At 36.4% G+C, this 13,198-nt stretch overlaps 1 protein-coding gene across 1 annotated transcript in view; it reads right to left on the reverse strand.

The window, feature by feature from the left end:
- Window positions 1-13,198, reverse strand: part of LOC107048486 (calpain-C) — a 33,889-nt gene that overhangs the window by 6,202 nt on the left and 14,489 nt on the right. The window contains exons 2-4 of the mRNA XM_015271661.2: window positions 13,031-13,174; window positions 12,442-12,511; window positions 8,243-8,525 (exon numbers count right to left, since the gene is read on the reverse strand). Coding sequence (XP_015127147.1) covers window positions 8,243-8,525; window positions 12,442-12,511; window positions 13,031-13,174 — 497 coding nt within the window. The remainder of the gene's footprint in view (window positions 1-8,242; window positions 8,526-12,441; window positions 12,512-13,030; window positions 13,175-13,198) is intronic.

The raw sequence follows: 13,198 nt of genomic DNA on the forward strand, positions 1-13,198 counted from the left end.
AATCTATTTTTGCAATAAAAAATTTCAATCTTGGCGCACGCTTCGCACGTTTGCACAAACAATCCTTTTTTGATAGTTTATAACAAACAATTTTTTTGGCACAAGTAAAACTTGTTTGAGAAATTTTCCGATCGTTGAGAAGAATTGGGTGCAGCAGCCTTGACAACATGAAATAAACAAGTTTTCCATATACACGGGCCCTTATAGGTTTTATTTTCGAATGAATGATTTACCTATTACAAGACTCCAAGATAAAAATAACAATACAAGGTAACGTGAAAAAAACAAAATCCAATAACCGAGAAAGGATCTGCGCCATCCAGGCAAATGATGAAGATCTTTAAAACTTTAACGGGAGACCGTGGTGAAATTTGGAAGTTACCGGACATTGAAGAGACGATTGTTAAAGTTCATAGGTGAAAAAAAGTGTGAAAGAACTAAACTCCGAGATATTTGGAGCTTGCAAAGGGTTAAAGTGAGTAAAAAGGGATCAGAGGCTACAAAAACGTCCAAGTGCCCCAGTTTTCAACCGACTGAGCTTAAAATTGACTTTCACAATGTTAAAATTCGCAAGAAAAACAAATAATATTTTGAGAAATACTGGTCTTTTGTGAGAAGTTGTAGATAAATTTGAAAAATTTTGTACTCGCTCGAGAGAATATATACTGTAATTGTTTTTTGTTGTTTGGCGCATTTTTTTGCTCTTTCGTATACCCTCTCGGGTTTTTACGATTTTCCCCTTCTGCCACCCCCGGCCCCCTGCACTGCATTCGCCGAAGGATGAGGGAAAGCCTCACTTGAGGGAAAAATCTGCGTAGGTACAGTTGTCTCTTTCACGAGACTCCCGCTCGACAATGAAATTGAGATTGAGAGTGCCAGAAAATTTAGCGGCGTAGCCAGGAAGCGAACCCGGGTCCCCCTCATTCCAATGCCACACTCTCACCACAAGCCACGGCAGTCGGTTGGCGCATATTTTTTACGCATATTTCAACTATGTGTAATTTAATTTTTAGCTTAATCGATTTAAAATCGAATTAATGGGTCGATATAACACAAAAAATCCAAAACTTAAATTTAAACTCTTACAATGCTTCCATTCGGAAGCAAAACATCTCAGAGTGTGGTTTTCTCACACTTTTTTCCATCTATAAATCATATTATAAACTACAACAATCGTCTCTGACGAAACGCCCGAAGATTTCCGCATTTCACCGCATTTTACCCTAAAACCCCATATAACCTCATGTTCACTCTTACATTCGTTGCATATTGTCTATTTTATTTCTCAATAATCAATTTAAAGTGATGGCTTCAAATTTCTATCAACGTGAAGAAGCTGCGGCTATTATTTGAGGAAAAATGAGGAATTTTTTCAGCGGTTGTGATTCCGAATAAACTTCGGAGAAACTTAGTTTACTCATCCCAGCAGAGAAGAGTTATTTATCAACTACAGAAACGTCAACTCAAAAAAGGCAATTATTTTTTCTTTAATTTACGATTAAAAAGTATCACGTGGGTTGATCATAGAAGACAATTACTATAAATCATGCCACACAATTTCTTTCTGCAATTATGGAATATTATGCTGAGTAATTATCTATCATACAAATAGTAATCATACTATTTGTATGGAAATCGATTAGTTTCGGAGATTTTGGTCTAAATGAATGATTACGTCGATATCACTTGTTCAACACAATTTCCAATTCATCGAAATGACCTATCCATGGAATATAATTTTCCACTGTGATGCATTGTAAAGTTGATAGGATAATTGCACTACGCGGGAGAAAGGAGCAGAAAATCAGATATTTGTGGGATTAAATTATATTTGATTGGAAGTTGCTGCCTCATAAGTGACGAGTGGCGGGTGTCACGAAGATAGTTTTTTTGCGATTATATTTTACCCGATGGTTTTCAAATGATTTCATCAGACTTAATCATTATCAACATGCAATTTTCTTGATCCACATGTGATATATCGGTAACGGTCATGAGACCGACGAAAACATGATGCATTCTTGTCACATGATAGAATAGTGACCATTGACTATCTGACCGTTACATTACATCTAACTACAATGTTAGAAATTTTTTGAAATTTCATGGAAGATATTATGGTAATTCTCATGAGAGTGACATTGAATCGAATTTAGGGGAAAAGGGTTAATGAAATTTCAAGTTTTAGGTAGAATTCAAGGAAATTCATGAGTTTTCAGCGGGAGCGAGATAGAAATTTCACAACTTGATTGAATTGTCAGTGAAACATAAATATTTAGAAACAATATGACATAAATTTTCAATTTTTCACAGAATTTCCCTGATTTATCAGAATTTTCACGGAGTGATTGAACTGAAAAATCAAGTATTTTATTGATTTTCAGATCATTCGAACGGAAAATCAATGGAATATTTGATTTTTCAGTGACAAAATTTCCAGAAATTTCAGTGGAAATGAAACAGGATAAAAATTTCCGGTATATAACACGGAAAATTCAGACAGAAATTTTTAACAGTGTATCATTGAATTAATTTGAAGCATGATATTCAAAGATATCCCCGGAATTCTGGTTTTCAAAAAATACAAAATTTTCGCGATCATAATCCACGGAGAAAAAAATTGCAGAAAAATTAGTGTGCCAGCACGGTAAAATGGGTTTATTTGGATGGATCCGGAAAAATTACTGTGGCAGCAGCGGAAAATTTTCTGTACAAGAATTTTTCACTGTAAATCCGAGGAAAAATTCTGTAGTGGACGGCCGAAATTCCGGGACTGGCACGGGAATTTTTCCGGGTCCGTCCAAATGAATTTATTTTACCATGCTACCACAGTAATTGTTCTGGATTTTTTTTCTCCGTGTGGGTCGATCTAACTCAAAAAATGCAAAACTTAAATTTGGAAGCAAAAAATCGACGTCACATAACGTTCATACGCATCCTTGCACCCGAGTCATAAAACATCAGTCCCCCAGTGTACGAAAACTACGAGGAAGAGTTTACAAGGGAAATTAATTCAACACCTAAAGCTGATTCCACCCATGCTTTCATTTATTATCACTATATCATGTGCACCGTAACAATTCACACGAAAGTGCCAGCAAAATTCTGTATGTAATTCCGTGAGTAAATTCTCAGGGAAGACGACACACTGAAATTAATCAAATTTAGTTTACTGTTACCTCGAGGTAAGCTCGTAAAAATATAGTACTCTTTTCCATTCAGCGTTCATCATTTTTATTTATTTCTCTTTTTTCGATAAATTGCAAAGTCGTCGCGGTGCACTGACCTCCGATCCATCGGAACCGAGCACTCTGTACACATGAAAATGGTCTCAGTGAAAGTACAACCTCGATGGTACTTGAAACGCAAATTTCATTGCTGCCTGTGTGTTTATGTGTGAACACAGCGCGTGCCAGATAATCCGACTATTGATATCTTTTTCTTCGGGGATTTTTATCACATTATTACACGGAGAAAATTATTTGGTGAATTTCACAAACTAGTTGTTGAAAATATGAATTAACTATTAACTGTTAATTTCATTAGCTTGTTGGTGAAATTCAACAACAAATTAATGAAAATTCAGAAAAAGATTTTTCAATTTCATTCGACAGCCATTTGTTAAATTTTCAATAAACTTTCGTCGATTTATTTGATGGATCAAATTTAATAAGAAATTGTAGATTATTGCAAAAATATCTTCTAGAGTAGATATTGATCGACTGTCAAGATATAAATGATTGCGGGATTGTTTCCAAATCTATATATGCCCTCATCTCGTGGGAAAAATTGATTGAATTTACACGGATGAAAAAATTTAATAGAAAACCCTAGCGAATTCGATAGAAAACTCTATTGGATTTCTATTGAACTTTATATTTGTTTTGACCGATTCGATTGAAATGTTCAACAGAAAATATTAAATAGAAAAGTCAATCGAATTCGATTTTTCTATATACCTTGTTTTATTGAGATATTGTCGATAGAATGTCTTCGGTTCAAATTTTCTGAGTTTTTTTGTTTGATTTTTTGGATGAGCAGAAAAGAAAAATAGAATGAAAAAAACTTGAAAAATTTGAGCGGAGGAAATTCTACAGAAAACCTGAAAGTCTGAACAGAATAAGTTATATAGAAAAATTGAATTCTATTAACTTTTTCTATTGAACATTTCAATAGAATTTTCTAACGAATTCACTAGATTTTTCTACTAAATTTTTTCGTGCGTGTATAGCTGAAAATATTCTTCCCGTGAACTCATTGGAATTTTTTTTCTGACCGAAATTTTACGTAATTTCATTATTAAAAGTTCTAAATTTTATGGGAAAATCAATGAAAAATGTAAATGTCAGTACAAACATGCCATTAAAATTAATAGAAATCAGGAACATTTTGATACATCTAAGTTCTCCATTAATCGAAAAGTCAGCGTTATTTGATTCTAAATATTCCCATTTATATTGAAACTTGGAATAAGTTGAGAAATCGTTTTTGAATTTTAATTACTTAGTTGGTAATTCATTTCTTCAACAACTAGTTGGTGAATTTCACCAACTAGTTGTTGAAATTAACCAAATAATATTCTCCGTGTATACCTACGAAAATTGAGCACTTTAACTTGACCAATATCCTGCCATTGTTTAAACGCGTAATGATCCTCATGAAGCGGACATTTCGTAAGACATCCATTGATTAGGTCTTTCAATAAGCCGTTTACACTGCGATCTTGATATTTTTTTCAATTCCACGCGAGTGAAAGCGAGACTTGTTGTGTGAATGGCAATTTTGTTTTAAACATTTTTCCTCCCCTCTATTTTGATTTTATGCACGAGGGAAACGAGGAGAGACGGAAGGGACAGGAGGATTAGCCAGCGTGAACGTGACGCTCGAGGAAATAAATTGAGGTGTTTTCTCTAATGGAAATCCGCTGGTCATATAAAACACACACTGGATTATATATATACACTACAAGTGAGGCTTTCTAGACGAGAATCTTCTTTAGGACTTGGCCGGGATTTTTATGCGCTCTGAGTGACTCGGAAAGAAGGATTGTGTGTCATTGATGGGACTTTCTTTCGATCCCAGGAATTCCCATTAAATTACGTGTACCAATGACAATTTGATTTTTTATCTTTCAATCCAAATGGACGAAACTCTCGAATACGAATCTCCGAACCTTTTCCAGTGCTGTCTGAGGAATTTCCAAGCGCCTTTGCCGGTACATTTCCTTCGTATTCCGTCATTTTATTCAACGACTCGGAATACGTCATGTTCCACATGACGAGAACACCACCGGTTATGAGGATAAACCGATCCATCGGAATTTTCAAGACAAGATAAACAGAAAGCAAAAAAAGCGATTGAAGAAGTTAAAGAGGATATAACGTCTCGTTGAGCTCGTTGCTGGGAGATCGTTGGACTCCCGGTGAACGTGGTAAAGACCGGTCGAGGCGGAAGGACAAGTAGAAATACCTTCGGGTAAGCACTAACAAATGTGAAATAAGAAGAGGACTGAGGTAATTCCAATATTTTTCATGTTCCTCTTCCCTGCAGGATAATTTATGGCTCTCGATTTTTGGGCAACAGACGGAGGCATAAAAATGAAAGCGAGTGTTACAGAGTCACTCTGAGTCCACCCTCTCACTATCTCTCTTTCTCTCTTTCTCTCTCTCTCTCTCTCGCCCTCCTCTCTCCATCAAAAGTCGTGATTGCGAGCGCCATTATGCCGTCGCCCCTATCCAGGGGGGCCCCGCGAGTGCAAAACTCGAGGGGGCCGGCGAGGGGGAGAGGTGAGATGAGAAGGGGGACGAAAGAAGTTCTACGGTACGACGTTACTCGTTTTCCAAGGCTGACTCTCTTGGCTTTTATCCTATCTATATCCTTGTTTCTTTGGTTCTTTACCTCTTTTTCCACCGCCAAGAGACTCCTCTCGGTTATACTCCGAGGTCGAGGCTCTCTAGCCAGTTATCGGGAGCAGAGAGGCACGGGTTTTACGGTCTTCTATGGTGGAGAAATCCAAGGGGGAATGTCTTTCTTGTGGATAAACTATTCTGCTATTTTTAGAGGGGGATTTTATTGACAACTGGTTCGTCAGAGGAAAATTCTGCAGACTCCTCGCTTGGCTCAACTCTTTGTATTGTTTTTGTTCAACGCACGGTGGATTTCTTTTGATTAAAATGTTTTCTCCCCTTTTTCTTTCATTGGGATTCGTACTGTTGAGAGGAAAAAATGCGCAGTGGGGATCACTTTAGAAATATCTTGGAAATGAAGGGGTTTGGGAGGATCAGCGGAGGACTTTCTTGGTAGTCCTTCCTAGAAATTTCCTGGAAAAAGGGAATCTGGATTCTCGTAACCTTTTTCGCTGCAGATATTTGCATTTTATTGACAACTACTTCGTCGGGGGAAAATTCCAATGCTGTCTTTTTCTTCTGGCATTGTTCTTTCGAAGCCCTGGTGGATTTCTTCCAATTGAAATTTGTTTTTTTCTTATTCTCCAATTTATATTCAATCTCCGGAGAGCGGAGAATTTTTAGAGAAGTGAAAAACGAGACTAGTAAAAAAGGAGTTGTGGATTCTTTTGTGAATATCTTGAAAGCGCAGAGGTCCAGTGGAAGGAAATGGAATTAGGGGACAGTGGGGTAAAGTGGAAATTTGCGACCAATTTTTATTCTTGATATCTGGCGTTTAAGGGGATATCAAAGGTTCCACTTTGCCCTAGTTTTCCTTAAGGATATCCAAGTACTTTGGCTATTTTTTCATTAGGGAAACGATTTTTTGTTTTTGTAGTGGAACATCGGAGCTTTCATTTGAGCCCCTTTTCACCCTAAGTTTCAGCACATGTTTCAATGATTTTATTCTTTAAATTTTGCAGATTTAAATTTGAATATTAGTATTGAACTGTTCAAAAATATTTTAGAAAGTTGAAGAAAATTAGAAAGTTTACTTATGGAGGAATTGATGGAATAATTTAAAAACTGTCCTTTTCAGAATTACGAGCATTTTTTATGAATAATTTATAACCGATAAATTTTCCACCAAAAATCGATTTCAAGCCTAAAAAATGAAGTTTTCGAAAGTTTCAACAATTGCAATTATTTATTTATTTATAAACAATAAGTATTTAAAAAATAATAATTCTGTGAAAAATGTAATCTGAATGACACTGAATATTCAGGATTTTTTTTCAAATTTTTTTCACCCAATTTAATTGACAAATTTGATGATTGAAAATGGTTGAATGTATAGTGTGGTCTGTACCAAATTGTAAAAATCCTTGGATACCTTTGAAGATATCCAAGTACTTTGATAATTTTTTTTCTAATGAAATGCATTTCTATTTTTGTAGTCAGACATTAGAACTTTCATTTGAGCCCCTTTTTACCCTAAATTTCAGCACATTTTTTTAATGATTTTATTATTTAAATTTTACTGTTCAGAATTTGAATGTCGATGTTGAAAACATTTAAAATTGCTGAAAAAAAATTAGACAGTTTACTGTTGGGGGAAAATTGATGAAATAATTTAAAAACTGTAATTTTTAAAAATTACGAACCTTTTCTATCAATAATTTATAAACAATTAATTTTCCAGCATAAAAATCATTTGTTCACAATCGTAACAAATTTATTAATATTCAGAATTTTACCAGGAATCGATTTCATACCTAAAAAAATAAAGTTTCTGAAACTTTAAGCAATTTCAATTATTTATTTATAAACAACAAACGTTTAAAAAAATTATAATTCTGTGCAAAATGTTCGAATGTATAGTGTGGTAGGTACCGAACTGTAAAAGACATTTGGATATCCTAATTTAAAATGCCAGTTTCTTAGTTCTTGAAATTGTTTACAGTAAAAACTAAAATTCGACGATTTCGATGATGCATCACGCTGTCTACCAGCGCAACAAAAAATAACAAATTTTCACAAACTATTATCAATTAATTAATTACAACAAATTCACACAATATTTTTAAACCTATTAAATAAAAACCTATGAGCTTGAGGTTTTTCTCGCATTTTGTGGGAAAACCGGATGTTTCCATAAACCCCCATGTTCAGCTCCAAAAATTCCTGTAGGATTACCTCGCGAGGAGTTTTCGTCAATCATTTGGAATTTCATCCATCCATCCAAGATGTAACACCTTTATTCCTGAATTTTTCTTCGAATTCCCTCGCATTTAATCCCGTCTCCCATAAAATCCCCATATGGACGAAAAATAGAAAAAAAAAACTGTAGAACTCACTTTGCATATGCTTTTTCGAGTAATGCCGGCCAAAACTGATCACTGTGACGCGCCTGCACAAAGGCAAGCCGTCCATGTACAGCGGGAAGTCGATCATCAACGAGGACCTCGACCCAGGATCCGCACCACCACAGCCGGAAACGAAAAACCCCAGCGTACTCGGATGTCGGTGTTCCAGATGACTCACCACTGTTACCAAATCCCTGATCAGCTGGTACAACACGGTAAAATAGTCCCTTGCTCAGGTGCAATACTCCCAGACACGAGACAAGCCATTTGTCACCTGGAATGTGTCAATTAAGCCTCAATCAGAAACATAAATAAATAAATAACTAAGCCTTGAGTAAAACTGAAAGTGAACGTCGATTTGTCCACGAGTTTGTGCCACTTATCTCGATTCAATGGTTTCCCAGATAAATATGATATATACCCGGTTTATCGGTGTTTTTTTTAATGCTTATTCTTCATTTTTGTAATCATGTGTAAGTGCCACTGACTCTGGGCACTCCACTTTCACTGATGGTTGTGTCTGCGAAAGAATTATGAACGAGTTAAGCAAGACATCGAGCGCAAAATCGAATGGGTAGACCTCAATACTGAAAAACAATTCTGAAATCTTGTGAGAAAATCGTGGCAATTATCTGGGAAAATTGTAGGAATCTGTCACTCAAGTCAGCACCAATTCAATTCTATTTTTTTTCCCTTCTTATTCCCTGATCTTTAGTCTGATTGTTTATTGTTTCAGGTGAAATAGAAGGGCAATTCCTTGGGAATAACGAGTTGGTCAGTTTTAGTTTTCCATGGCCACCGAGGCAGAACGAAAATGCTGAGATTTCCATTTTTTCCAATGTTTTAAAAAATTTTATATACTTATCACACTTTCACTAGCGTATGATCTAATTTTTCTCGCATGTACAATTCAATGTATATGCAATGTATGTACACTTCATTGTATATTTTCCGGTAGTTGTTGGCAATAGAAAGCAGGAAACTCACTTAGTTATGAAATGATATTTTTATATCTAGTTACGGAGTATTGGATTAGATTTTATTTCAACGTTGAAGTGGCGATCTGATAGGTGAAAAAAGAATTACGGAAGCAATAACGCGGGGATGGGATGCAGAGAGACTGATTTATTGGCCTCCGATAGTTACTGGAATGCTTCCTTCGGCATGCGGAGATACCTCGCCCCTTGCATCTCACATTTTTCACTCAATTCCACTTGCATTAGTGCAGGCCGTAATTACTTTGTGCCTCACGTGATGCGAAAATTAGGATTTATGCCGCCAAAAGTTGCTGTTTACTCTCTCAGCTATTTTAATTGAATCCCCTCATTATTCCGTAACCAAGCGTAATTCTCGGCTTTCAGTGGTAAATAAATGGGGAAAAATAAATAAGACTGGAATTCTGGTTTCCTCGCGGTATTACGGCCAATTGTGCTACAGTGGTGGTGATGCTCCACGAATGTTTATGGTGTTAACCATGCGTCATCAATATATTTACGTTATTTGAGTAAAGACAACAGATCGCGACGTTTCGTTATATAAAAAAAACAATTGTGACACGACATGCTTTGCATGTTTTTCATTAATTCCGTGGCCGTGGATTTTTAAAAGAAACCACACAGAGGGAAATGGTTCTAGTTTCCCGGCAAAATCCCTGAATTTCAGAATTATGTCAGACAGGAATTCAAGGATATCCAAGTAGGGTAAACTGCCCAGCAGATGGACGCCTAAGAAAACCGCCCAGTAAATGGACGTTTATTTTTTTAACAATTGAAAAAAAAATTGATCGAAAAAAAATCGTCACTCAGGGGTTAAGAATCACAACAGTTAGTGAAAATTCAAAGCAACAATTCACATTTCAGTATTTTTTTGCGTAATTTCCTATCCAAAAGTAGCTCGTCCATCTATAGAGCAGTGTCCATCTACTGGGTAGCTTACCATACTTTGGCTATTTTTTTTCCAGTGAAAGATTTTGAAAAATGTTCCTCAAGGTTTCAAAATTATGAATCAACATAAGACCTTCATAGTTTAAATAATAAAATCATTGCAACATATCTAGAAACTGAGGGTCAAATGGGGTTTAAATGGAAGCCGTGATGTTCAACAACTACAATCTTTTACTACAAATGTGGGAACGGATTTCAAGGTTGTAACTTATATTGAACGCAAAATAATGTTTGCCTATCACGCCCAAAATAGTGATGGAAATATAAAAAAAATAGAATGCATAGAATGCACTTCAGAAAATTTATTCACGAGAAAACCAAAAAACAAAATAATAGGTTGTTATGAGAAGTACAGGAATAATGATAACATCTCTGCTTCAATAACGATAAACATCTGATTTTTTGCGTATCACGGAAAAAGATATTAAATATTTTCTATTTTTTTATACATTAGGCTATTGTTCATTTTTCAAAAAATCATTTCACTAGGAAAATAGTAGTGCTAGCTGTATCGCATCATATTTTTCTATACTCAGAATATATATAGTACGATAGACAATCGGCGATAACTGGTTCGCGCGAAGCGTGCCTAAAATATTACTTTTTCGCACAGCGTGGTGAAAAAATGTTTTTGACACTCAGTACGTGAAACACCGCCCACGCACTTCGTGTCAAAAAATATTATTCGATACACGGAAGTGAAGAACTTTTTCTGGCGAATATGATTACAGAACTCGCCTTCGGCTCGTTCTGGAACATTAAAAATTCTAAGAGAATTAGAATTTAGAGAGAAAAAATTTCCGCTTCACCCAGCCGGGAATCGAACCCGGGTCTCCCAGATACGCGCCGGGCACTCTTACCGACTAAGCTACCGGGAACCACAGAAATTCACTCTCAAATTCACCTCATACACCGCCTAACCTCCTTTAGGCATTAAAAAATTCTAAGAGAATTAGAATTTAGAGAGAAAAAATTTCCGCTTCACCCAGCCGGGAATCGAACCCGGGCGAACGAGCCGAAGGCGAGTTCTGTAACCTCATATTCGCCAGAAAAGTTCTCCACGCCCTAGTATCGAAATGTACTATTTCGAAATCTTTGAATTGAAATATTACTAAATCATGATACCAGTATTTTTTTTTATTCATATTTCTTTCCTACTACCATTATGGTTTTATAGGGTCCCCATTCGTCTGCCTTGCCTCTCCCACTTCTCTCTTCTGATTTTTTCTGCGTTACCATGGGCCGTCTTACTCTTAACTGTACCCCATTCGGGCTAGGATTGCAAGGGAAACCATGGAAAACCCCAGTCGTACAGCCGGCCGATAATGCAGAGATTCCACTGTGTCCATTGGTCACACTGACTCAATGGGCACAGTGGTTCTCCATATTCGTGCCTAGCGACTGTAGTCCCACGCGGTTAGGTGTGCCTAAGCGGACACCCATCCAAGTACTGGGCAGACTGAACACTGCTTAGCCTGGATGACCGCCGGAGCCACACACTCCCCGCGTGACCACTACAGCCACTTTCATGATACCAGTAATTTATCTTCAATTGATTAATTCATTTGTTTCCCCGGATATTCCTACATATTGGTCTTGATTTTAAAGAATATCGAATTTAGTTTTAATATTATCTTTCAAATATATTCATAAATATTTCGTGCACTATTACGCATTTTATATTTATGAATTTTTTGAAATTTGTCGTGATTTGGTCATAATCGATATTAATAATGGGTTGAGACTCTTTATGTTCATTTTCGCATTTTTATTGTTGCTGAAGCTTATTAATATTATTCAAAGTATTTTTTTCATAACATTAATTTTCATGTATTAATCCCATTGTTTCTGTGTTGAACTGAATTTTGAATTCAAAAAATAAAATCATCACAACTAATTATTAATTAATAAACAACATTTCGAACGTTTGTGAATGAAAAATGAATTCAGTAGCGAAGTGGTAAAAGAGGATGAGTGCATTTTTTTCGAAATTCATAATATTATTGTTACCATTTGAAAATAAATATTTCATTGTGATTCACGCAAAATTTTTTATTTTCTTTTAAACCAATTATCTCCTTTTACCACTTCGCTACTGAATTATTCAGGTGCCAAACTTGAGATTATAAAATTGAAAAAAACATCACGCAAGTTCCCTATTACACAACTGAAGAAGAGAGACACAATGTTGACGGATGCCCTCCACCACTCCCCTACTAAATTTTAAAAAATAACAAAAACACTCACCCATTTTCCCTGGAATCACATCGAATTGTGTTGGAGTATCACTGACGAATATTGGTCGGTTGCATAGCTCCTGGAAAAGGCAATAAAACCCATTGATAAGATCATTGTCAATTAATTTCAATTCGCATCAGGGACTCAATAACTCTTCAGTCACGACTTCCGCTGTGCCTACGTCAGTCATACATTCAGTGCGTTACTTCCGGCCTCCTCGCACACATCGCCATTCCCCCTGTACATGTCCCATTCACATTTACATATTTTTTTTAAGCTTCAAGATTAAAATCTGGGTAATTGTATTCAGTTTATGTCTATAGTAGAGTCGAGCGGGAGAGCAACGATGCAGCAAAACGACCTTGCTGTTTAAACTCCTCGGTTACCAGGAATATTACCTATCTGCAGACTACATACAACCCGGGGGCTCCTGTTACGCGGTTCGACTCCATTGTCTCAGCTTCCCCCCCCCCCCCCCCCNCCCATTATTGCATAGTTTTTGCCCACAAACAAAAGTAAGCAAGTTTAACATCCCATCGACAATTTTCTTTTTCACGTTTATTCGTTTACTTTTAGTGGTATTATTAGAAACTCTTACCTTTGGTCTCTTCCACTGAAACTGAAAGGGCGGCGTCTGATGATAAAAAACGGAAGCCTGTGTTGCCGGGAATTCCGGATCCTCCCACAGTTCACCTCGTTTCAAGCACGAACGCTTGATGCGCTCATACTCACTCATCACATCCTTAAAATGAAAACAAAAGAAAAT

This window comes from Diachasma alloeum, unplaced genomic scaffold, assembly GCF_001412515.2.
Source record: "Diachasma alloeum isolate Michigan unplaced genomic scaffold, Dall2.0 Dall_scaffold_00194, whole genome shotgun sequence".
Taxonomy (NCBI): domain Eukaryota; kingdom Metazoa; phylum Arthropoda; class Insecta; order Hymenoptera; family Braconidae; genus Diachasma; species Diachasma alloeum.